This window comes from Arvicola amphibius, chromosome 9 (assembly GCF_903992535.2).
Source record: "Arvicola amphibius chromosome 9, mArvAmp1.2, whole genome shotgun sequence".
NCBI lineage: Eukaryota > Metazoa > Chordata > Mammalia > Rodentia > Cricetidae > Arvicola > Arvicola amphibius.
Genome location: NC_052055.2, coordinates 115,079,899 through 115,104,063, shown reverse-complemented (window position 1 = coordinate 115,104,063; position 24,165 = coordinate 115,079,899). Strand labels below are relative to the sequence as shown.

Genomic DNA, 24,165 nt, shown 5'->3' with positions numbered 1-24,165 from the left:
AGTAGCTGCTCTACCTCCACACACAGCCCCTGTGAACATGCCTTCCCATCAGGATCATTCCAAGTCATACCTCCTGCACCACCAGGGTCTCCTCTCTGTTCCAGCCATAGCTTGCCAAGGCCTGAAAGACTTCCCTTTGGGGTCACAGTACCATGGTGTGTCAGAAGTTACCAAAAAATTTCTTTTTTAGTTCCTTTCGCAGAGTACTAGTGACCTGTGGTGTGGACACGGAACTGCTCCTTGCCCCAGGACCTGAGCACCTGTCACAAGTGCCTGCTACAAACTAAAAAGCAGAGCCAGGTAGTCTGAGGGTATTTCACAGCCGAGGAACCCACAAGTATCCCTGAGCGTCTGGGGTGAGAAGGGCTAGCCTGAGCAACTTAAGACTTCAGGAAATAAGGCCTGGTGAATAAATCTTGACAACTATTCCTTTTTAGGCTCAAACACCTAGCCACTTTTCCATGATGAGAATACTTCGTATGTGGTATGAAATGTCCTACTGTAATATGTACCTGACTCTCCACATGCTCGATAAAAGCTACCCTAAGCAAGCCTGCTTCTATGAATTCAGAAGACGCCATCACAGGCAAACACTGTTACAGTATTACTAAGAATGTAAATACTTCTTCAAAGCCCACACGGTCGCTGCAGGTCAAGGTAATGGGTACCCAGGGTGAGGAGCAGGCCTGCAGACCTGCAGGTTATCCTAGAGCCCTAAGAATGTTCTTGTCTCACAGGGTCACAGGAGAAATCTGGGCACTGTCTCTCTAGCTGGTGAAGCATCCTTCGCATCTGGTAGCAACAGGCGTGTTTGTGGAGGACATAAGAGTTGCTGTCAGGTTCTTGTCTGTGTGAGCCCAGCTGAGGTCAGCATGGGCAAAAGCCTAAGAAAGGACGTCATTTTCCACACTGGTGTTCTGACCATGAGCAGCATTTTCAGCACCTTCCTATGGGGCCTGCGAGGAACTGTGGGCAGGGCTGTGCAACCTACAGAATGTCTTCTGGACCTAGGATTGCTCCTGGCCCTCCACCCTCTAGACCAGCAAAAGGCACACAGCCTGTGCAAAGTGCACTGAACAGTAATGCTTTTCCCCCTGAACCCGGAGATTCTGCTAAGGACAGATAATCGTGAGGAATAGCCCCACAAGAGAGCTGCTGGGACCACGATCACAAGCTTGAATGCTTCCTTAGAGAGCATTTGGTGCAGTAGCTGAGCTCCCCACGAGCACTCCACACCCTCAGCCCCAGCCCACCTGTGACCACTTCGCCTAGGCAGAAGGCATTGCCAAGCAACTCCTCAGTAAGTTGTAGGCTTACCAGGGTAGATTTGATTCCAAACACTTCAGCTGCCTGGAAAGCCAGGGTGAAGTTCCTTTTTCTGCAAAAGAAATCATGTCAGTGCAGTGTATAGACATCTGAAGATCAGGAAGGACAGACAGTAACCCCTTCATGGGTCTTGACAACCCCCCTCTGTCCAGCTCCAGCTTTTTCTACTTATTCTTTCCTACTCAGAAAACTGCATTCTAGCACAAGGGCCTCCGCTAACCCAGATACAGGTCCCAAAAGCTGAAGCACAGGCCTGCCCAAAGGCTATTCTCCCCCTTGGGAAGTTCATTGGGTTTCTACAGGGCTTAGACTGCAGTAAGGTAAGTGGGGGAGCTGCAGAACCGTTTGAGTGGGATACTGCAACTACAGCCTGGACTGGAAGAATGGCTGCCTTCTCATTTCTGAGACCCATGGTATAGAAACAGGCTGTGAGCAGGTGGTTAGCCAGGCTAGCTGGCATTGCCCCTGACTGCTCATGCCACTATCAGCTTTCTCTCGAACTTCTTAGAGTCTTTGATTCTAAAAGTTGTCACCTCAGGAAGAACCAAACTACTCCCACTGGGAATGATGTTACATGGGCAGTTCTGGGTAGATCCAGGACTTGACTGGCTGAGTGTTAACACCAATCCCAGGGGTAACGAGCCCAGACAGGCTGCTGTGTGGCAAGACTGGAGGGAGCAACCCACTAACCAGGCACCATCCTTAGCTTTGCCTCAACCTTATCTTGGCTGTTCAGTTCCTGATAGGGTATGTGGGCCGGGAGATAGGTGTGAAGCAGTGGCACAGAAAGCAGCCCATCGTTCCAGCTGCTGCTGAAGTTTGTGATGTCGATATTCTGAGGGAAGAGAGAAGAGAAACGTGGTGTGAGCTCTGGTCTCTCTGAGGGAGTGCTGTGTAAGGAGGGACACCGAGGCCTCCCATCATGACCTCGCTCTGGACGAACCAGAGCATGCTGTGGGCTGTGTCCCAGTACTTACCCTGTGACCATCACTAGGTGTTTTGTGATCTCGCGACCCACCTGCCTACTAGCTGAAGATTGATTGGTATTCCTGCCTGGTAAGGCCTGGGCCAGAAGACATGATCTATAAGCGTTCTACACATGGGAAGGCCTCTCCAGGCTTACTATGGTAACAATACAGAGTGCCAGATGCCAGTGACAACCAATGAGGCTCTCATTACTTATTAAAGCATTTCGAACCTAGGCATTGTGATATATACCTGGAATCTTACTATGCAGGTAGATTGTGAGTTCAAGCCAGCCTGGGATATTAGTCATTGAGACTCTGTCAACAAAACACCAGTAAACACTGAGGAGACTCTTCTATCTGCTTGCAAGTGAGTAGGGAGCTGCAGAGATTTAGCTTTCATGAGTAATCTACAATGGAGGGGCTTTTTGATGCTACTGCTGCCTTTCAATAAGCATGCTCCTGTAGGGAACCGCTCATACTCCTTAAGGAACTCCAATAAACTCAACTGGTTCACTTAAGTGATGGGGATATTAGTACCAACAACATTCCCATCCTTTCAGACACTGTGCATCTCAGAAGTATGCGTACACACAAGGAAGACATGCTCTGCTCAGGGACTGGCACATGCACTGAAGGTGAAAAGGACCCCAACCCACTCCAGGCTTTGGCACACACTTGATGAACAGCTCCCCAAACATCTCATTTCACATCTCAGTATGCCACCTTCAACTGCATTAAAGTTCAATTCCACTGGTGTGGGAAGTCCTTTTATATGTGTTGCTTTATTGGTTAATAAAGACGCTGCTTTTGGCCTATGGCTCAACAGAATATAGCCAGGCTGAAGAGATTATATGTAGAGTAGGCGGAAGTCAGAAAGAAGCCAGGTAGCTACTTCTGGAGACAGGACACCTTGGCTGGAGCCTGCAAGAAACTGTTAGGCCACGACCTCATGGTGATGCACAGATTAATGGAGATGGGTTAGTTTAGAATATAGATGCTAGCTAGAAATACACTTAAGCTATTGACTAGACAGTATTGCAATTATATAGCTTCCGTGTGATTATTTCAAGTCAGGCTGACTGGGAAACACTCCAACATGTAAGACAAACCACCCAGCCTTTAGAATCCCTCCAGGAATGAGCGGTCGGCAGCGTACATCAATACTGTTCAAAGCTGCACAGCGCTGTGGTTTCCGGCTGACAAGGCACTTCACCATCTTCACTCCTCTTTATAAAACGATGACCCTAAAACCGGTAGAGACCAAGCTCTCTGAGATGGGAGCTGTGCCCAAGCGCGTCTTCTTGCTCCTGACGGTGCACACACGGAACACTGCCCTCTGACAGCACCTTCGTCAAGTACACCTTTCTGGGTTGCAGTGGCTCTCTGAGAGCAATGGGTTAGCCTGACCACCTGCTGCTTTCCTCTTCTCCCATCTGACTTCAACACATTTATAAACTTGCACGGAGAAGGAAGGCAGACTAGAACACAGAAGGATGGCGACCTGACTGAACTGGGAGGGATAGGTGGCATAAAGTGGTAGCGGCCAAAGTGCTGCACTTGACGCAGGAACTCAAGGGTGTTCCCACAGAGTGCTCACTGGTATCACCCTCTCCCAAATGCCTGGGTCTGATCAGGATCCTCAGACTCGGTACCACCCTGACCAGCCTTCCTGGTCATCCTTTCCCCTTCCCCTCCCCTAGAGTCTCCACTCTGGCAAACAGCTGTCACCCCAAGGAGTTTCTGATGCTGTTTTAGTCACCTTGAAATAGATGCTGCAAAACAGCTATTGCCAACAGAAGACAGCCCCCCACTCAGGTATAAATGTACATGAGGTGCCAGAATATATTCATATGCAGTCTCTTTTCTCATCTGAATCTTAGGAAGCAGACAACCCAAAGTAGCCAGCCCCATCTGAGGGGACCTGGGACCTGGGAGATGAACGTGCCCAAGGTTCTCTGCGGCAGTAGAGATGACAGGGACCAAGACTTTGTCTCAAACACTTCACAGGAAGCATCTAAGTCTTGCTTGGCTTGGAGTACTTGGTCACGCTCATTTTTGCAGAGTGGTGGGCTAGGGATTCCCACAAATGCTAGGCTAATGCTAGGCTAGTGCTCTACCACTGGAAAGCCCATTCTGGGCCAGTCTAAAAAGAGGGCAAGTGGCTTGCAGAGTTAGTTCTCACTGGCGGGCAGCCTGCACAGATGGTGTCTGCGTAAAGATCCTATGCTCAGAGGAAAGCACTGCATTTACAAAGTTAAGTCCAGACTTTGGCACAGGAAAGAGACAAGAATGATGCACACAGCCGGGCGGTGGTGGCACACTCCTTTAATCCCAGCACTCGGGAGGCAGAGGCTGGCGGATCTCTGTGAGTTCGAGACCAGCCTGGTCTACAAGAGCTAGCTCCAAGACAGGCTCTAAAGATGCAGAGAAACCCTGTCTTGAAAAACCAAAAAATAAAAATTAAAAAAAAAAAAGAATGATGCACACAAGAGAACTTGAATGGGCCAGGACTGATGAATGACATGGCATACAAAGTCTGGTATAAAATAAACATGAAAGGTCTCTTGTTTACAGAATGCCAAGAGAAAAGGCCACTAATGGTAAATTAAAAAGAAAAAAGAAAACTTTCCATCCTTCTAGGGCTCGCATCTAAGTGAGCGACCGTAAGAAGCTAAGGCCTAGGCTTTGTACAGACAACAGAGCAGGAAGTTTTTAGTGACACACAGAGTTCTGTGGCAGTATCAGTCCGAGGTCATTCACTGCTGGAAAAGACAAACCCTTCTTCCTGTGTCGGTGCCCCCCTTTTGCTCCCGGAGACAGAGGCAGTTCTCACAGGGTTGTGGACGTGCCTAACGTCACTGAGCCTCGCAGCAGAGGCTCCTGCACCTCAGCTGCCCTGGCTAAGGCCTGCTTCCCTTCCAGACAAGCCCACCCTGCTGTGGGAGAAGCTGCTGTTGCTGTCCCTGGGCCTCCTTCCCCTGCTTCTCCTCTCCAAACAGAGGCAGGATATAGCTCCGGCTGGACCAAGGGTCCCAGGCTTCCAGCAGGGAAAGAGGTGCTTGTTTGATACTCGTGTTAACCTCTCAGATCAAAATAATGCCCAAACCTAGATAGGCTGGCTGAGTCCTGAGTGCCCACCCCCTGGTGGCCTGGAAGTGCACTCTTTAGGAGCGAGGTGCTGACTAAGAACTGTGAGGCCATTAAGCACTGAACCCAAGGAAACCCTAAGTACCAGCTTAGCCCTTGCCCAGACGTACTCCCAGAACACTCAGCAGGGAAGGATGCCAGGCCTGGACACAGGAGTGCTCCCTGACAGTAGGGAGAAGCCTGCAAGCCTGAGACAGCAGGGCTCCTGCCTCAGCCCACTTCCAGATGTTTAACTCTTGTTAATGGTCAGGGCGGAAAGTCTTGCTACTAATAAAATAATGTCAGCTGAATTTACAAAGGTCTGCAAGCACAAGGGCTGGCTTGCAAAGGAAAATTAAAAAAAGCTCAGTGCTAAAAAAGTCAGAGGGAAACCCCTGCCCACGTGTGAAGCTTTCCACCACTGCTTATTACAATCCAGTGAGACAAGGTCAGAACTGGTAAACAGACTGGAGAAGAAATACACTGACTAATAAAAAGTCACACCAAGTCACCAGAGAAACAGCTTTTCCTTTCAGCACCCAGTGAAGGCCCAAGGGCCCCACCCTGCAGAGACTACCACCTGTTCCCCAAATTGAACTATGAGTAGGCCTCCAGGCTGCCGGGAGGGGTGGGAATCCTGAGCCCTCACCAAGTCTGCTGCTGCCACCAGAAACCAGCTGTTTCTTACCGTTTCTCTCAGTCTGTACTGCACAGTGCAGCCTGATGTTTCGTTTCTACAAGTACAAAGCTAAACACCCCCCTCGCAGGCCAAGAGCAAAAGACAGGCGGGCTGTCCTGGGGATGCCGCTCTACACAATCTCGGTCACTTTACCTGCCCACAATGGTCAAATAAAATGCCACTCTTTGGTTTTGACTGGCAACTAGTAAAAACTTGAAACATTTTGTGACTCAGGAAAACCCCAAATCAGCACTGCTGTGTGAAGCTTGTGTGATGGCGGAGGGCCCGGTCTCACACTTCCCGGACGCATAACTGATGGCAGTTGTCCCTGGCTTCGGTAAAGCAGACATAGAAATGTCAGCCAGCATGATGAATTGCTATGTTCTAGGAGACACCTAAGTCCTCAAGTTGCCTATCCCCTGTGGAGAAGGCAGACACTAAGACACCCAATCAATCATCATTGTTTCAAAACAGCAAGACTGGCATGGCCGCCCAGTGGATGTTTCTGCAGGTCTTAAATAAGGCCTTTATGAGGTCACCATAGACAAGGAGAAAGAGAAGACACAGGTGGATGGCTAGGGAATTGGGGAGTGGATCTGGAAGGAGTGGTGGTGGGGGGGTAGGTGTATGATCAAAACACCACTGGACGGAATTCTCAAGGACGAAACAAGCAGTGAGCGAAGGGCCCAGAGTCCCTGAGAGGACAGTGACAACCTCAGGTCTGTGTCTAAATAAAGGCTTATGTGTAAGCTGGCACCTGGGATCGCCTGGACGAGGGGGACTTGAACCTGGGTAGATGACAGGAGGGGGAGGGTGCGGGGCACAGTTCTTCTTTCTGAGGACCATTTTGCCCATCTGATGGATTCCCATCAGAGGTCGGGTCCTGGGGTTAGGCCTTGGCACTCAGGAGTGGCTGTCAAATAAAACAAGCCCACGTGTGGACAGACACAGGTCCAGGGTCAAAGGAAGGCTACACAGGAAATCAAAAGGGAATCAGAAGAGCCAGTGGGAGTTGAGGGGCTGGGGCTGTGTGTGGGGGCATGCTGCTGACTGCAGAGGTCTGTGGCAGAGGGAAAGGGAGACAGGCTACAGAGGTAACCGAGAGTAGTTAACGCAAATCCTTTTGGTGACAAGTCAGAGGCGCAACGGGAAGTTCATGCTTGTACCAGGATAACCCTTAGCTTCTCCAGAGCCAAACACCTGTAGTGACCCTTCGCAGAAGTAGAAACTCACTGGAAACAGGGTTTGAGCACACCGGAGGTACATTTTAGATGCAGTAACTTAAAGCTATTTTGTTAAACAGACAGAGGGCCTAGTAGCACCGATCTGGGGCAGGAGTCATGAGAGAATTGAGCGAAGGAGAACATGGTAGGACTACCACTTTTCCAATTACCCAGGGATGGCGCAGGGAGGAGCAGATGGAGAAAGGAGGTCTTGGAACTCCCCAGAGCAGTGGCCATGCTGAAGAAAAGAACCTTTAATGGGGCATGAAGAGGAACAAAGAGTGGGAGAGGAAGTAGCACGCGAAGGAAGGCGGGTGTTCAGAAGATAAGGGCTGTGGTGCAGCTCAGTGGTAGGAACGTTGTATCATTGCATGAGGCCCCGGGTGTAATCCCCAGCACCTCGAAAGTGAAGTTGAAACGAAAGGCCGAGAAGAGAGTAACCAATGCAGTCGTGGTTGTGAAAACAGGGGTGCTCTCCTACTGGGCTGCCTCATCCAACCGTGACTACTGCATCTTATTATACTGAGCCTGGTGGATATCACTGGCAGGCCTGCTCTTTCTGAGGGGAAATGGAGGAGCAGTGAGTCTGGGGTGGGGGGGAGAAGATGGGGGAAGGGCTGGGAGGAGGGGAAGCTGTAGGTGGGATGTACTGTATGAGAGAATAAAATAAAATTATAAAAATTTAATAGGTTTTATAATAAAATGTTAAAAAAAGAAAAAAGAAAGCAGGAAAGCAAGAAAGGTCCAACAAGAACCCAAATGTGGTGGGCACAGCATACGCTCCTAGCACTCACGAAGTGGAGCAGAAGGATCTAGAATTCAAAGCCAGTCTGGGCTACATAGTGAAACCATGTCTTTAAGAAGTCACAGAGAGTTTCAGCCAGGAAATGTCTACAGTAATGTGCTGTGGTGGTTTGAAAGAAAATGCCGCCAAAGGGAGTGGCACTAAGAGGAAGCATGGCCCTGCTGGAGGAAGTGTGTCACTGTAGGGGTGGGCTTTGAGATCTCTTTTGTTCAAGCTTCCTTCAGTGTGATTTCCAGATTATTTCCTGTTGCCTACAAGATGTAGCACTCTCGGCTACTTGGCCAGCACCCTGTCTGTCTGTATGCTGCCCTGCTCGCTGCCATAGCTCGCTTGCCATGATGCATAAGGACTGAACCTCTGAAATGTAAGCCGCCACCTAATGAAGTTTTTCTTATAAGAGTTGCCACGGTCATAGTGTCTCTTCACAGTAACAGAAACCCTAGGACATGTGTTCAATATAGAAAGTACCTTTTCCTCAGTTAAATGTGATGTCACCTTTGACACTCACTTTAGATGGCCTGGAGCAGAGAAGCCCAGTTCCTTGTACCTTTACTTTTCCAGCAGTGGCTATCAGATGGGCCTGTCTTCCTATTCCCTTGAAAGCACTGGAGTTTAGGGGGTAGGTATGAAAGCCAAGATGTACAGAAATCTCAATACGTATTTAAAGTGCCACAAAATACCTAAAACTGGGGACTGGAAAGATAGCTCAGTTAGTGATGTGCTTGTCATGTGAACAAGGTCACAGGACTCACATACCAAAGCTGGGGGCAGTGGCACAAGCCTACAATCCAGTACCAGGGAGAAAGAGACAGAGGACTCCTGGGGCTTGCTGCCCAGGCAATCTAGTCTAATAGCTGAGTTCCAGGTTCAGTAAGAAACCCTGTTACAAAAAGATATGGTAGAAAGCAATTAAGGAAGATACCTGTCATAGACCTCTAGCCATATGCATGTGTACACAGGTACACACAAACACGCATACATAACACACACACACACACACACACACCACAACTTCTAAAATGTTTGAATTTGTCTGAAATTTAATTAAGGGCCACCGAACACACAACTAAAGAAAGACCACATGTTCTTTAAATAGCTATTAAAGGTCTGATCTATTTAAGGAAATGCCATTTTATGGGCATCTGGCAAGAAGCCAGAGGGCATGACTCACCTTTCATCATCTACTTCCGTATCCCTTGGCTATGGAAAGCAGAATCTGCAGACCGCACATGGTGCAGCCATCTTCAGTAAGACCAGTTTGTGATATAAAGTGAAAAGGAAACCAACAGGCAGGCGAGCAGGAGTGAGTGTCTCCAGGTGCCTATCTTCTCACTAGGGGGCAGGGCTTGTAGGCTGTTTGGGAGCTTGGGTATGAAATGCTGGGGGGTGGGGAGGATTTATAAAAAAATTGAAAATAAACTTTTTTAATCCCCCAGTGCTGTTTAAAGAAGGCCAGAGGGGAGGTGTGGGAGCCCTGAGCCACCATGTTCTTTTCCTTTTGGAGACCAACCAGAGGGAAGGAAGATTACGCCATGAAGTCAGACGCTGGACCTGCTGTCAGTAGAACAGAGCTACCCCACAGGCTCGTTTTTAGCAACCTGTTTCCCAAGTTAGTGGCACTATTTGGGAAGGCTGTGGAAACTGCAGGAGGTACTACCTGGAGGCAAGAGGCCATTGGGAGTGAGCTCTCGAGGTACATTAATCCCTGGCTCTTCTTGTCATGTCTTTGAGCCCTCATCATCAAGTAAACAACTGTCTCTACCACACACTCCAGCTGCCTCAAGCACATGGACCAAGTAGCCATGAAACCATCAGCAAATATCTTTCCTCACGTTCCTGTCAGGCAGCCATGACAGAACTGGTGAGCCTCCCAAAGGCAGGGCCTGGTGTCTTATTGGAGACCCTTAGTCCTCATTGTGGCACCACAATCACCTTCCAAGTATTTCAGGTTTCCTCTACCTGACTGTGGTAGTCTGACTGTGATTGGCTTCCATAAATACTATTAGGAGGTGTGGCTTTGTTGGTGGAAGTATAGGGTGGGGGCAGACTTTGAGCTCTTATATATGTTCAAGATACTGGCCAGTGAGACACACCGCTTCCTGTTGCCTGAAAGATGTACTCTAAGCTAGCTCTCTAGCACCTTGCCTGCCTGCATCCTGCCATGACGATAATGGACTGAATCCCCTGGAACTGTAAGCCACCCCAATTAAGTGTTTTCCTTTATAAGAGGTTGCTGTGGGTCATGGTGTCTCTTTGCCGCTTCACTGCAAACAGAAACCCTAACTAAGACACTGGCTCAACCCCTAAAAGCTGCTGATCCCACTGTCTAGAGAAGGTCAGGGCACCATTTAAAAAACAAAACAAAACAAAACAAAACAAAACAAAGCCTTTTCTTTAGGTGATGTGAGAGAGGACCAAGATCAGGCAGTAAGGACAACGACCAGGGCTGACCAGAATATGCAATCCTTAAATTCATGAGGCTAGTTAGGGGACCCACCAGACCAGCCTGAAAGCTGGAAAATCAAGGAAGACAACAAACCCAAAAGGACTTTCCTGACCAAAACTGGGTCAAGCAAACCAAAAAGCTAACAAGAATAACCAAACAGCTGACAAGAATAACCAAACAGCTGACAAGAATTTCCCTGTAAAGACATTTTATACTAATGATCTGGAGACTGCTAGGGTTAGAGAGAGTGTTCAGGAAGAATGGGCATAGCGTTGACCAGCAGGGACACCACAGAATGATGACCATTCTGGCCATACCCAGCTTCCATCTGCCCTCCAGATCTACCCATCAGTTCACACAAGGGACAAAAGCACCAGGATTAGAGAAGAGAATCTATAGCATGGGATGCAGTATACAAGACACAGTCCCTCTGATATGAAACCTCAAGGAAAAAAGGAATTTATAGGACAGAGAGACTTTTTTTTTTTAAGGACATGCTATCTAAATATAATGTGGAACTTTATTTGCATCTTAATTCGAGCAAGGTCGATAGTATACTCTGAGCTATGATGAAACCGAGTAGCTAGCTGTGGTTTTAGATCCTCCAGTTGGTGGAGGGGTAGGAGGATCCTATGCAGATGATGGGTAGCTGGAGGGAGTATACAAGAAAGTGTTTTATTCCCATGATGAACAAACTTGCAGTATGACCACAGAAGGAAAACCTATTTATCTGCCCAAACTTAATGGGCAAGAACTTGAACAGCCAGTTTTCTAAAGAAGACATTAAAGTGGCCAATACACTTATGAAAAGGTGTTCAACACCATGTATCATTTGGAAAATGAAACTGGAAGCCACCATGAGATGCTACTTCACACTCATTAAGATGGCTGTTATTTAAAAACAGCAAAGAAAAATAGGCTAGGGGTGTAGTTCAGTGGTACAGTATACGTCCTGGGTGCCATCCCCGCCACCAGTGTCCAAAGAGAAATGCCAGGCACTGGAGTCACTGAGGAGCCTCTCAAATCCTCAGCCAGCCAAACATGGCCCCTGTAGGACTAATGATTGTACTCCTGTCTTAAAGGCTTAGAAGAACTGAACACAGATGTTCATATAAACACCTGTATAGCAACGGTCAAAGCTACATTGCAACCACAACAGCCGCCAAAGGGAAACACTCCATATAACCACGAATGGGTAAATGTGTAGTCTTTCTGTGCAAGAGATTTTTTGTCAGCCACAGACAGGAATGATGTGCTGACACATTACAACATGAGTGAGTCTTGACACTAAACGAAACACACAGAACGTGATTAATGGTTGCCGGGTACTAGAAGAAAGGAGAGTAGCCGGGCGGTGGTGGCGCACGCCTTTAATCCCAGCACTCGGGAGGCAGAGGCAGGCGGATCTCTGTGAGTTCGAGAACAGCCTGGTCTACAAGAGCTAGTTCCAGGACAGGCTCCAAAGCCACAGAGAAACCCTGTCTCGAAAAAACCAAAAAAAAAAAAAAAAAAAAAAAAAAAAAAAAAAAAAAAAAGAAAGGAGAGTGACAACTTCCTCTGTGGAAGATTTCCACTGGGCGCTGATGGAAAGTTCTGGAGCTAGGTAGTGGTGGCCATGCACAGCACTGTATGTATAATCAATATTACTGGATTTCAAATTCACAAATGGTAACCCTTATTAAATGTGTTTTCCCACAATTTTTTAAATTATCACATATCCTGCAATACTTTACACCCACTACCTCTATATGCCAGGTAGGGCTCAGTAGCAATTAGTTCTTCAGAATATTTACTAAAAGGTCACATAGCTTAAATGTAGTTGCTTCATGAAGCAATTTATGTGGATGTATTATTGCCCAGCCCTAAGAAATTACTTCTTAAAAACAAAACAAAACAAAATATTATGGGCTAAGTGGCAGAGTATCAAATGGCTTTCTTCATCAGTGGGAGACTGAGCAGACCTAGTACCTTCACAGAAACCGGACACATCGACCTTATGAACAGCTTCTCCAAACCCCAACAGTGAGACGCTATCCCTAACTTTGAAAGTCACAACCATGTTCAAATGATAATACCCCCAGCTAGTTCAAAGCTCCAAATATATTGAAGCATCATAAAAAATAAAACATAATATCAGTATGGCAATTTCTTAACCTACCTCAAGACCCAGCAATACCACTTTTGGGTATATACCCAAAGGATGCTCAATCATACCACAAGGACATGTGCTCAACTATGTTCATTGCAGCATTGTTTGTCATAGCCAGAACCTGGAAGCAACCTAAATGCCCCTCAACTGAAGAATGACTGAGTAAAATGTGGTATATTTACACAATGGAGTACCACACAATGGAAAAAAATAATGACATCTTAAAATTTGCAGGCAAATGGATGGATATAGAAAACATCATACTGAGTGAGGTAACCCAGACCCAAAAAGACAGATATCACATGTATTCACTTATAAGTGGCTTTCAGACATAAAGCAAAGAAAACTCAGCCTACAATTCACAATCCCAGAGAACCTAGACAACAATGAGGACCCTAAGAGATTACATGGGTCTGTTTTACATGGGAAGTAGAAAAAGATAAGATCTCCTGAGTAAATTGGGAACATGGGGATCATGGGAGAAGTAGAAGGGAAGGGGAGAAGAATAAAGGGGAGCAGAGAAAAATATATAGCTTAATAAAAACAATTTAAAAAAATAAAATATGAGGCATGTTTGGGGGTGTTAATGGCTTTGCAAACTTTTTTTCAGTCAAATTAACCTATTTTGAGAGGATAGTTCAGAGTAAATTAGCAAATGTTATCCTAAGAAATAAGGATCCTGTCTTTTGCTTCCCATGAGCCCTTCTAACAAGCAGTACCTTTGTCATGGCAGAGCACAGAGGACTGGAAATGTTGGTTTTCTGAGACCTCGGGAGTTTCTGGGGAGACTGGCACTGGGCTGCAGCTGAGGATGAACTAAGGGCACATCGTGTGTGAGCAGGTTTGTTTAGCAAGTTAAGAACAAGTTTTGCTTTCCATTTACTTTTGCTCTGCCAGGGGTTATTAACCACTCAGGTGTAATTCTGACTTTAGAGAGCAGACACAGTAACTCTAACATCGGCCCTGGTGTGTGCTCTGGGAAGGACTTGGCAGGGCAAGATGAGAGAGCGACTGTGTGGAAATCACTATCTGTCCCAAACACTTAAGTGAATAGGTCATGTTTGAAGGGAAGAAAATTAAGCATTATGAAACACCCCTGGAGGTCATTTTCAGTTTACTTTTAGGGGAAAAAAAGTCATCAATTTTGTGTTCAGGATCTGAAAGTGTGGGATGTGAATTCCACCAAGGCACCTCATGCAACCAACACAGAAACCTTGTTCAAATACCTTCTCCATGAAGGCTCTTCAATCCATGCTAGAACTCCCATTAAGGGATGCATCTCTTTAGAAGCTAACAATCAATATGGATGTGCAATCACCTTCTCAGTAAACATCACTGAAAAGGGCAAGTGAGGTCAGAGCATCATGAGTTTCAGTCTCCTATGGGCAGAGCCTCTGACGTAGGTGCCACTCTGCTCTAGCTAGGAGACCTTAACACATGGCTTTTCACTCATATAAGCCACACTTTTCCCACACGCAAGTATGAGGATCAACAGAACAGTCGGTAAAGCTCTTCTTACTGGAGCTGGGTATATTGTGTCTTCTCTTGCCTTCCTTGCTCCTGACCACAAGACAGTGTTGATTCAACCAAAAACATAGAACAAATGTAAAATACTGCTTCCCCACCCATGGGAGAGGCTTCCGGGTACCAAAAGATAGCCACAGTGGTTTCCAATTCCTCTTCTCTAGCCACGCCCAGAGATGAAGAAAGCTTCTGTCATGGGCCCTCACAGTGTACATTCAGGGAATTGCACTTACATGACTTTGTTTCCCAAAGTGACTCTTCAAAAGTGGGCTTCATCCTACCTAAGGACTTGATCAAAAAACTGGATAGTGTCAGCCATGACTTGCTGAATAATATGCAGGCATAAGAAAACACCAAAAGATGTACAAACCCAGAAATCCCAGAGCATCTAAAAGTACAGGCTGAATATAACCCCAAGACCACAGCATGCTACTAGCCAAAACAAAGTGAGAAGATCTGGACCACTGTACTGACGGTGAGCTCCTCTGCAACCTGGACACATATATCACTTCTCTCTTAGAACTCACATTTAGAAAGCTTACCTGCTGCCCCAACCTCTCACACTGAGATGCCACAGGAGACTTGGGAGGACCATTGTTCTCTTCCTAGTTCTGAAATGTGGGTAATGCATTTAGCCTGACCCAGCACACCAAGGCCATCTAAGTGCAGACATCCTGGATGTGAAATGCCTGTGGTCTCACAGGAGCTCGGAAAGGAAATGATCTCAGGAAAGAGATGGTCTGCGTAGCATGCTCACCTTACGATGAACCTCTTTTGTTGTTTGCAGCGGGGACCAAGTTGTTCTCTTAAACCTGTGAGTGTTACTCTGCACACCTACCAAGTAGTTCTGGCAGAAGGAAATGGCAAAACCTTTAAAAAGGTGGCAACGTGCCGCCACCTCTTGCTTCCTTTAAGCTCCAAACCTCACAATTCACTTTCCTTTAATACAACAGATTGTTAAGAGAAAGCACAGGAGACTTTACTGTGGACCAGATGTAACAGACACTGCTGTTATGGTGGACAGAGCTCACCCAGGTCTTAGAGGGGAACATATACTCCACCACAGATGCCCTGTGTGTGCCGCTTCATATGTTTCTGATTTTATTTTGCAAATGAGCTCGTTACCAGTTTTTCTTGCTATTTTCTTGGTATACAACACAGGATGCAACAAGATATGAAGGGTCAAGGATCATAAAAGAAAAGCAAAGGCAACAGAAGTACAAAGGGAACACAAAACTTGATGATGATATAAGTAAAAATATTTGCAAAGATAAATCTGAGCCATTAAAAAACAGTTAAATTATGCCCAGGAAAAGGCACAGTTCTAAAATACTGGGAAATAATAGTTTCAGAAATAATTTGAAAGTTCCTGAGGACAAAGGTCATGCTCTAGATTATAAGTCGTTTCTACTTGTATCTAATTACCTTTCCAGCTGCCCATGGTCAATGGTTATGTACATAGGTCATGGTTTAGAACAGAAACTGAAAAGGTTCTTCACAAGCTGAGACACTTGAAGGAGCTGGCATCACAGAGATGCTTCTAACAAGCACCCCACTTAGCAGGTGGGTACCAAGACTGAGAGCAACGCCTCGTCCCGCTTGGCACGTAGCTCAACAAGGTCACAGTCCTTGTCTGCTCTACACTTAATCTCCTCTGCGGAGTGTGGAGATAAAAACACAGGGCACTGAAACAATAAGAACTCAAAAGTTCATTACCTAGAATCTGCTTCCAAACACTGTTTTCCCCCTGCATCCTTTCTGAAGCCACATGCTAATCCTGATGAGACATCCTTCTCTCCAGAAAGGTCTATGCTCTTTGCTTCACACTACTCCGCCACTGATACTGTGGGACATCCTGTATGCATCAGTGTGACCGTGCACTCTGTCTTTAAGATGCTTTTAAATCTTTCAACCATCTACAATTCTTCCCAACTTAAGAGGCCTCAGGCCACAAAGTTCACTCCAATTCATGTCTTAAACTACATGCAGAGATGAATTCAGACCTAAATGTATAGACTTTCCAGAAAAAAGAAGAAACAATTCTTTGAGATTTTGGGTTAGTCAAACATTTATATGTAACACCAAAGCATCCATAAAAGATTTCCATTAAAATAATTTCATAAACTAGATGTTATTAAAATCAAGAACTTCTGCCCTCCAAAAAATAATAAGAGCAAAAATGGCAGGTTGTACAAATTGAGGAAATGTTTGAAAGCCAGCCATTTTATGGAGGGCTTGAACTCAGAACATTTAAAAAAAAGAAAACTCTTGGGCTGGAGAGATGGCTCAGAGGTTAAGAGCACTGACTGCTCTTCCAGAGGTCCTGAGTTCAATTCCCAGCAACCACATGGTGGCTCACAACCATCTATAATGAGATCTGGCGCCATCTTCTGGCCTGCAGGCATATGTGGAGGCTGAACAATGTGTACATAATAAATAAATGAATCTTTAAAAAAAAACACTCTCAAGTCGACAGACAATACAGAATAACAAACAAGCAAAAGAATAATTATATGGTAGCAAACAAGAATATGGAAAGACGCTATAAGAACTGAACCACAAAGAAGCTCCCTTCACACTTTATGAAAGCCTTGAGCTGCCCAGAGTGTTGTGAGGATAGGAAAGAACTGAACCCGCCAACCTTTGTGGAAAAGCCAAGTGATGCTGCCCCTCCCACAACGCACCTCAGATCTCTCCCTTCACACATGTATTTAAGATATGCAGACAATGCTCTTGTCCCCATAAACCCACACATTCAAACCTGAATTCTATGGTGATAGTATAAGGAGCCAGGGCTTGGACAAGTGATCAAGTCATGAGAGTAGACCACTGAATGGCATTAGTGTCCTAAAAGATTCCAAGCCAGATACAGTGGTACATGCCTGTGATCTCAAGGGTGTGTGTGTGTGTGTGTGTTTGGGGGGTGTGGGGGGGTCTAGTGGTATGCTAGGCAAGAAGATTGCTTAAATCTGTATGTCTCCTAAAAAAGGAAGAGAAAGAGGAGGAAAGGAGGAGGAGAAGGATGATGATGACAATAGTAATAATAATAATAATAACAACAACAACAACAACAACAGCAGCAGAAAAAGAATTCCAAGCTAGATATGGCAGTGAATATCTGCAATCCTGGCATTTGAGAGGCAGGCACAGGAGATCAATGAAAGCTCAAGACCAGTCCGGAACCCAGCATGTTCCAGGCCTGACAGGGATACACAGACTATCTCAAAACCAAACATAAACAAAAGACTCCCAGATCATTTTTTTCTGTCATGTGAAGATACAAGATGGCAAGTTGCAACCTGGAGCATAAACCTCACAAAAATTTGACCAGTGGAAACCCTGATCTCAGACTCTGGATCTCACCTCTGGATCTAAAAGAATTACTTTTGATTATTTGTAAATGATACATTGTTTATCTACGATACTTTGTAAGAAAGTTACGTTTACAAAAACACGCACAGGAAGGTAGTAGGAGTTTAACTCACAGTGGCAGTAATGGGAAATAACACAAGTGCTTGTCAGAAGATGAACAGACACACTGTGCTACATCTATAAACGGGCTACTGCTCAGAAGAAAGGGAAATGAATTACTAATACATACAGCAGAAATGATTCTCACAACAATGCTAACTGAAAGGAGAGCCCCTCTTTGTAAATCTTCCCACTTACATCAAGTGATACAGTGACAGCAGATGGACGGCTGTCTGGAAACCAAGGATGAAAGGTGGGACCCAAGGGAGTGCAAATGCATGAGGACCTTCATGTACTAATGGCCTATCAGCTGTGGTTACAGTCTAACAAGGATACAAAATGCCGCGAGTTACTAAATTATAAACTCGTATGTAGCTTACTAGTACCTACCAATTATGCCTTAGTACATCTCTTTTTGAAAGACATTCCAGGGTCTACAAACAACAGTCAGGAACGCAGAAATTCTGTTTTCATTTTCAGAGCTGTGCCAACGGTGGTGATGTGCACCTGTACTCCAAGGTCCGGAGACCATGGTAGGAGGGTCTATGATTAGCACAAACACAGCCCAAGTACCTCTGATAAAAAGGTGACATGAGGAAAGACACTCTGGATGACTACTGAGGGGCAGGGCTCACCTCCCTCTGTGTTCCAGCATACAAGCTGCATCTTGGGTAAGGTGCTTCAGAGTCCTGCAGACACATCAGATTGACTCATGTGTAATCCTTCCTAGACTCTCAGTTATTCTCACCTTCATACTGCTTTACTTCCCCAGATTCTCCTTCTTATGAATGAATGAATGAATAAATAAATAAAGTTTATTTTTAAAAGGAGTATAAGGCTGTGTCCAGCCTGTCATATTACTAGCTTTTTGGATTACTTATATAAGAGAAAGATGTCTCTGGGGCAAATAGCTGCAGCAATCTTTCTGGACTACATTCTCTTTAGAACTTGTCACAACTCTCTCAAGACATGCCACCTGTTTTCCTGTTGTTGTCCCCCACCCCCAACCCAAACAGGCAAAGCTTCATTACTGCCTGAAAAATAGTATGACAGAAAGGCCCCTCTGACCAAGGCTAGGTCGCAGAAAGAGAGACACTTTTACCTGTCTCTCTCACGACACGTGCCCCCAGAAGGCAGGGATGGCTAGGAGAACTATGTATAGAAGCTCTGTCATTAGCAACCAACCACCAGTCCTGGGGGAGATAGCCAAGAGATGATTCCAGCTCCAGGCAGTAGTGAGCCACCTCTGAGGAAACTAAATGAAGAAGAGATATGCCCATTATGCCCCACCCAGGCTGCAGAGTGATGAGCTAAACAGATGAAGTCATTATCTGAAGCCATTAAGTTCTGGATGGTGCTTGTAGATGCGCAGGCCAGCCGTCTTTCTCTAAGACCTAAAAAGCCCATTCAGAAAGAAACCTCCTTCTCTTCCACTCCTGACAAAGTCTAATGGCTGACTATTCTTTCCATAATTATTTATCAGGACATGGCAATCTTTATAAGTAAGCTGCTTCTACAAATGGAGAGGTCACCCTAAATAGCCAGGATGCCCTCGGGCTAACCTCGTTTATGAAATCCAAGGCAATCATGTATATAATGAAATCAATGTGTAAAACTTCAGCTCTCTGTAGCTGCCACACCACTGAGCTAGCATCCTGAACCAGATGAGACACACTACACATATTTATTTTCAATGATATTTTAAAAACTATTTGAATCAGGCAACTTAATGATTCTGCTTTTAATAAAATAATTAAGCATATCTTGAAAACATTATTTAGCTGGTTTCCCTTCTATTTCTGAGCATTGCTCATAATAAAAATACCTACTTATGGAATCTTACTGAAGAGTCAGAACGCTGCTGGGGGCTGGTGGAGTATATAAACAGGCAGCAGTGAGAGCTTGGAGAATGCTGCTGGGGGCTGGTGGAGTATATAAACAGGCAGCAGTGAGAGCTTGGAGAATGCTGCTGGGGGCTGGTGGAGTATATAAACAGGCAGCAGTGAGAGCTTGGAGGCCCAACTGTAAAGTCACAGACCACATTTGTGTCTCTCAACAGTGTAATTTCTTAGGTCAGACTTGAGTCAGCCATATTCCTTCCTTCCACTCTATCTTCTCTGGAGTCAGTGTCTCAGTGACTCACAGACATACACCACCATGTGTGGCTTTAGTGCCTTGCTTTTTATCTAAGAGAATTCATCCTTAAGACAATGATTTTAAAGCTAACCGAGAACACTGGAAACCAAACATTTTACTACGTTCATCGGGTTTTCTCTACATCACGGGTTAAGTTACATGGAGGCAAAATGCATGGGAAATGAACAGAACTTCTGCATCCAATGGAAAGACAAGGACCCAAAAATCCATTTGAATTCTCCAGGCCTGCCTCTCTTAGGACCTCTGATAACCCACCCTGTTGGTGAAGTAATAACCCTTATCTCCACGCAGCCATTCTTGCTGTATGCAGGGCAGGACCACCAAGCGGCTAGAAGGGCATCATTACCAAAGAGCTCCTCAAATCCAGAAATACTTACAATGAAAACATTCAAAGTTGGTATTCAAAAAATAGGTCTTGTTTCTCTACTTCCTCACCTGTGCAGGAAGATCACAGGGAGGGCGGAAGGTGACTGAGCAGTCTCATCGTCTATGTGCTAAAACACAATTGCAAGGCACGATTGCTCATAACTGAACTCTAGCACTTGGGAAACTGCAAGTTTGGGGACAGCCTGAGCTATAATGTGAGAGCTCATTTCTCAAAAACAAAAACACAAGGCACAGATCAAAGTAATTTATGTAACAGTACTAAGAAATTAACTTTAAAAAATCATAGCACTGACATTTCTGGAAATAGATGTTAATAGTTGCTGTCAAAATCATGTTTAGACAAAACGCAGTAAGTACACTTGCTTCTGGGAAAACTCTGTTTCCCAGCTGCTATGTTTGGCATGAAAAGGAATCCCCTGAAAACAGGAAGCCGCTCTTTCACTCCACTGTGACCACGAAGCCATCACCTAACCTCTGCAGCACACAAAGCACACAGGCCCAGGAAAAGCCCTGGGCTGCTCCTGCTCCCTGGTGGCGCCTATAGAAATGCGAAGCTCTTGTCGGTCCACCGACCTCTTGCTGTCAGGGCAGAAGACGTTTCCGGTGTTTTTGTGCTCGTGCTTCCCGGTGCCACATTTTAGCAGGAGCATCCCACAAAAAGCAAGGTGGGGCTACAATTTGGGCTATTCTTTCTCCCTTTGTTAAAGTATTTTTTTATTTTATTTTATTTTATTTTGTTAAAGTATTTTTAACCCCTGGAACACAGTAATATTTACAAACAATAAGATTATTTCACATACTCAGTTTTCATGTAAAACACAATGAAAAATGAACAGACTTAGACTTTCAACTTAGATTTGATTCAGATCAAAACCTTATCTACACTTGCACCTTTTTAACTGAGCTCTGGGAAGGCATTCCTGTGACCTGGGGGTCAGCTGTAGGAGAGGAAATGGATTATAATGTGCTGTTGTGACTGTGTGTCTCCAGCAGGACTCCAGCCTGCCGACCCTGACTCAATCCACCCTCTCTGGCCTGGCCCTAATCCTCATCATGGAGCGGGGCGCAGTCTCAGGAAGAGAAAGGAGAAAGAAGGATGGATGGGGGCGGCGCACACTGCCCTGTCTCTCTGGAAGAGTCCTCTTTGTAAAACCTAAGGGATGAATAGGAACAAGAACAAGGAACAGGTTGGCTGAAAAGGCTTCTACTCCTACTGAGTCCTGCTCTGCTCCAACATGTGGACCCAACAGAAGGGAAGGAACCTGAGCTTTGAAGGCAGAGAGTCGCCTACATATGCACAACTCACAAGCTTGGAGAGCTGAGCGTGATCACTTCAGACAGTTTATGGAAGAACTTCCTCTTCCTCTGCTTGTCTGTGGATGCTCTATTGTCACAAAGGATGCTGGGAAAGTTTATCTGTCAACTATTTCTGACTATGCGGACTCTAAACCATGGAGACACACACCCCTGAAAGAATGAACATTAAGTTCCTGTCTTTGACTCCGCTTAGTCAAAAGAGGACTGAGGTTACGGGGAGAATACCAAAATAAAGCATGCTAGGAAATTTTTGGCTGTGGTAGAGCAAAAGAGAGAAATACTTCCCCTAAAAAGCAAATTCAAAACAAGACCAAATTTTCAAAAACAACCATTTAGAACACTGGAAATCATCTAAAGGCAAATAATAAATTAAGAAATATTCTTCATGAAAAGAGGCTAAAATATGAGGTAAAAATAGCGGGTGTGTGGTCCTCCTGCTAACAACAGCTCTCCTTGTCTTCTTCCAATACTATACTCTCAGGTCTGTAACACATGTAGACACATAGGAGACTAATACTTCAGATAAAGAAGAAGCAAAGAGGGCAAAGCTGCTATCTTTTTTTCTTAAAGGAAATTAGAACAATCTTTAAGTAAATTATGATAAAATTTATAGTATAAACCTTAGAAAAATCAGTAACAAAATAAAGATACTAATAAATTATCTGCCACCAAAAAGAAGCCCAGCAGAGGAGCTGGGTCGACAGCAAGGCTGGGAAAGGGCTTACTGTGCAAGTGTGAGGCCCAGCACCCAGTAAATACCTAGACAAGGCGGCGACGCTGGTAGCCCAGCGCTGGGGAAGTAGAAACAGGGCTCCCTGGGCTTGCTCATCAGTCAGCCTAACTTAATCAGCAAGCTCAAGCCACTGAGAGACTCTAAAAAAAGAGGAGGAAAGAGGAAGGGAGGAAGGGTAGTGGCCGGAGAAGCGGGTAAAAGAATGTAGTGCTCTTCCAGGACCCAAGTTCAGTTCTGAACACCCATGCCAGATGGCTCCAGTTGCAAGGCATCAACAGCTCCTTATGCGAGGGTACCTGTACATATGCACATACTCACATACATAGACACATAATTGATAAATGAATCCTCTTAACAAAGGTGGACAACAGAGGGAACAATGTATGAGGTTGATGTCCAGCCTCCACATGCACAAATACAGATGCAGCAGGTGCAGGCACAGGCACACACATGCATACACACAGAAATACACATACCATGCTGGATGAATAAAAGAAAGTGAAAGTAGGTATATTACTAACAAACAAGGAAAGTTGAATAGAAGATATCATCAGGAATGAAAATGTCATTTCATAACAACAGAGGCAAATTTCTCAAGAGAAAGAATCCTGAGCATCTATAGATCCATAAGTGTCTGGAGCTAGGCAAGCAGCGCACACCTGCCACCCCAGTATGTGGTAGGCTGAGGCAAGAGAATGGTCTCAAGTTCTAGGCCAGTCTAAGATACAGAGAGAAACTAACAACCTAACAACCAGCCAACGACCAACTAGTGTCAAAGTGCCCCAAAACGTTAGAACTATAGGTAGAGAAACCTGCTACTACTGTCAAGAGATTCTAACGTCCTCCTCTCAACAAGTGGTAGTAAGTAAGCAAAAGCCAGACAGGGAGCTGTGAGCACTATTCTCACAATGAAACTAAGTGGCATCTACAAAGCATGACTCCAGCACAGCAGACAAGCTCCTCTGAACACGCCGGACCATAGTCTGAGTCTTAATAACTTGGAAAGGATTCTCTGCTCACAATGGAATTAAACTAGAAACACTAAGATCTCTGGAAAAATCCTCAAATATTTAGAAACCAAACAATACTCTTCTAAGTAGCCCATGGGTCAGAAGACTAAATTAGCCAACTACTTGACATACTGAGACAGGAGGATGGCTTGAGTCCAGGAGTCCAGGCCTAAGCAACGTAGTAAAAACTCTGTTTCAAAATAAAATAAAAAAAAAGGAAAGAAATGAAAAGTTAGAGCATTTTGAACTTAAAGTACAACACATCAAACTTATAGAATGTTAACAGAAAAAAGTCTTCAAATCAAGATAGCAACTTTCACCATAAGAAACTGAAATGCAAATGAGCCTTCCTCAGTTCCATCTGCCGTACACGGCTGCTCGACCACACACTCTTGAACCACGACACTCTGCCGAGTTCACGGAGCTGAGTGATCAAGCCCTGAACTTTGAAAACATGAGCCAAAATAAGTTATTCCTCCTTTGAAAACAAAAACAAATAAAACTTAAAGGAACGAGAAAGAAATAACAATTACAGTGGGACTGGTAAAACAGAAATTAAAAATAACAGAATATAAAACAAAAACCAAACACCAATTCTTTGATAAGAAAAATATATTTGATAAACTTCTAGATTCATCTGAGAAAAAAAAGACACGATAAAAATTACACTATCACATATAAGAGGAATCCTACAGATACTATGAATACCTTTGTCAATATTCAACAACTCAGATTTCTTAAAACTTAAGTTCTAAACAGTCTGTATCTGTTGAAGAAATCAGATTTATATCAAAAACTTCCCCACAAAGAAAGCCCCAGGTCCAGAGGCTTCACTGGGAAACTC

General features: G+C 45.0%; 1 protein-coding gene across 1 annotated transcript in view; it reads right to left on the bottom strand.

Annotated features, from left to right (window-relative positions):
- The window catches only part of Specc1l (sperm antigen with calponin homology and coiled-coil domains 1 like), a 105,912-nt gene that overhangs the window by 2,286 nt on the left and 79,461 nt on the right, over positions 1-24,165 (bottom strand). The window contains exons 14-15 of the mRNA XM_038342547.1: positions 2,045-2,161; positions 1,318-1,377 (exon numbers count right to left, since the gene is read on the bottom strand). Of these exons, the coding sequence (XP_038198475.1) occupies positions 1,318-1,377; positions 2,045-2,161 (177 nt within the window). The remainder of the gene's footprint in view (positions 1-1,317; positions 1,378-2,044; positions 2,162-24,165) is intronic.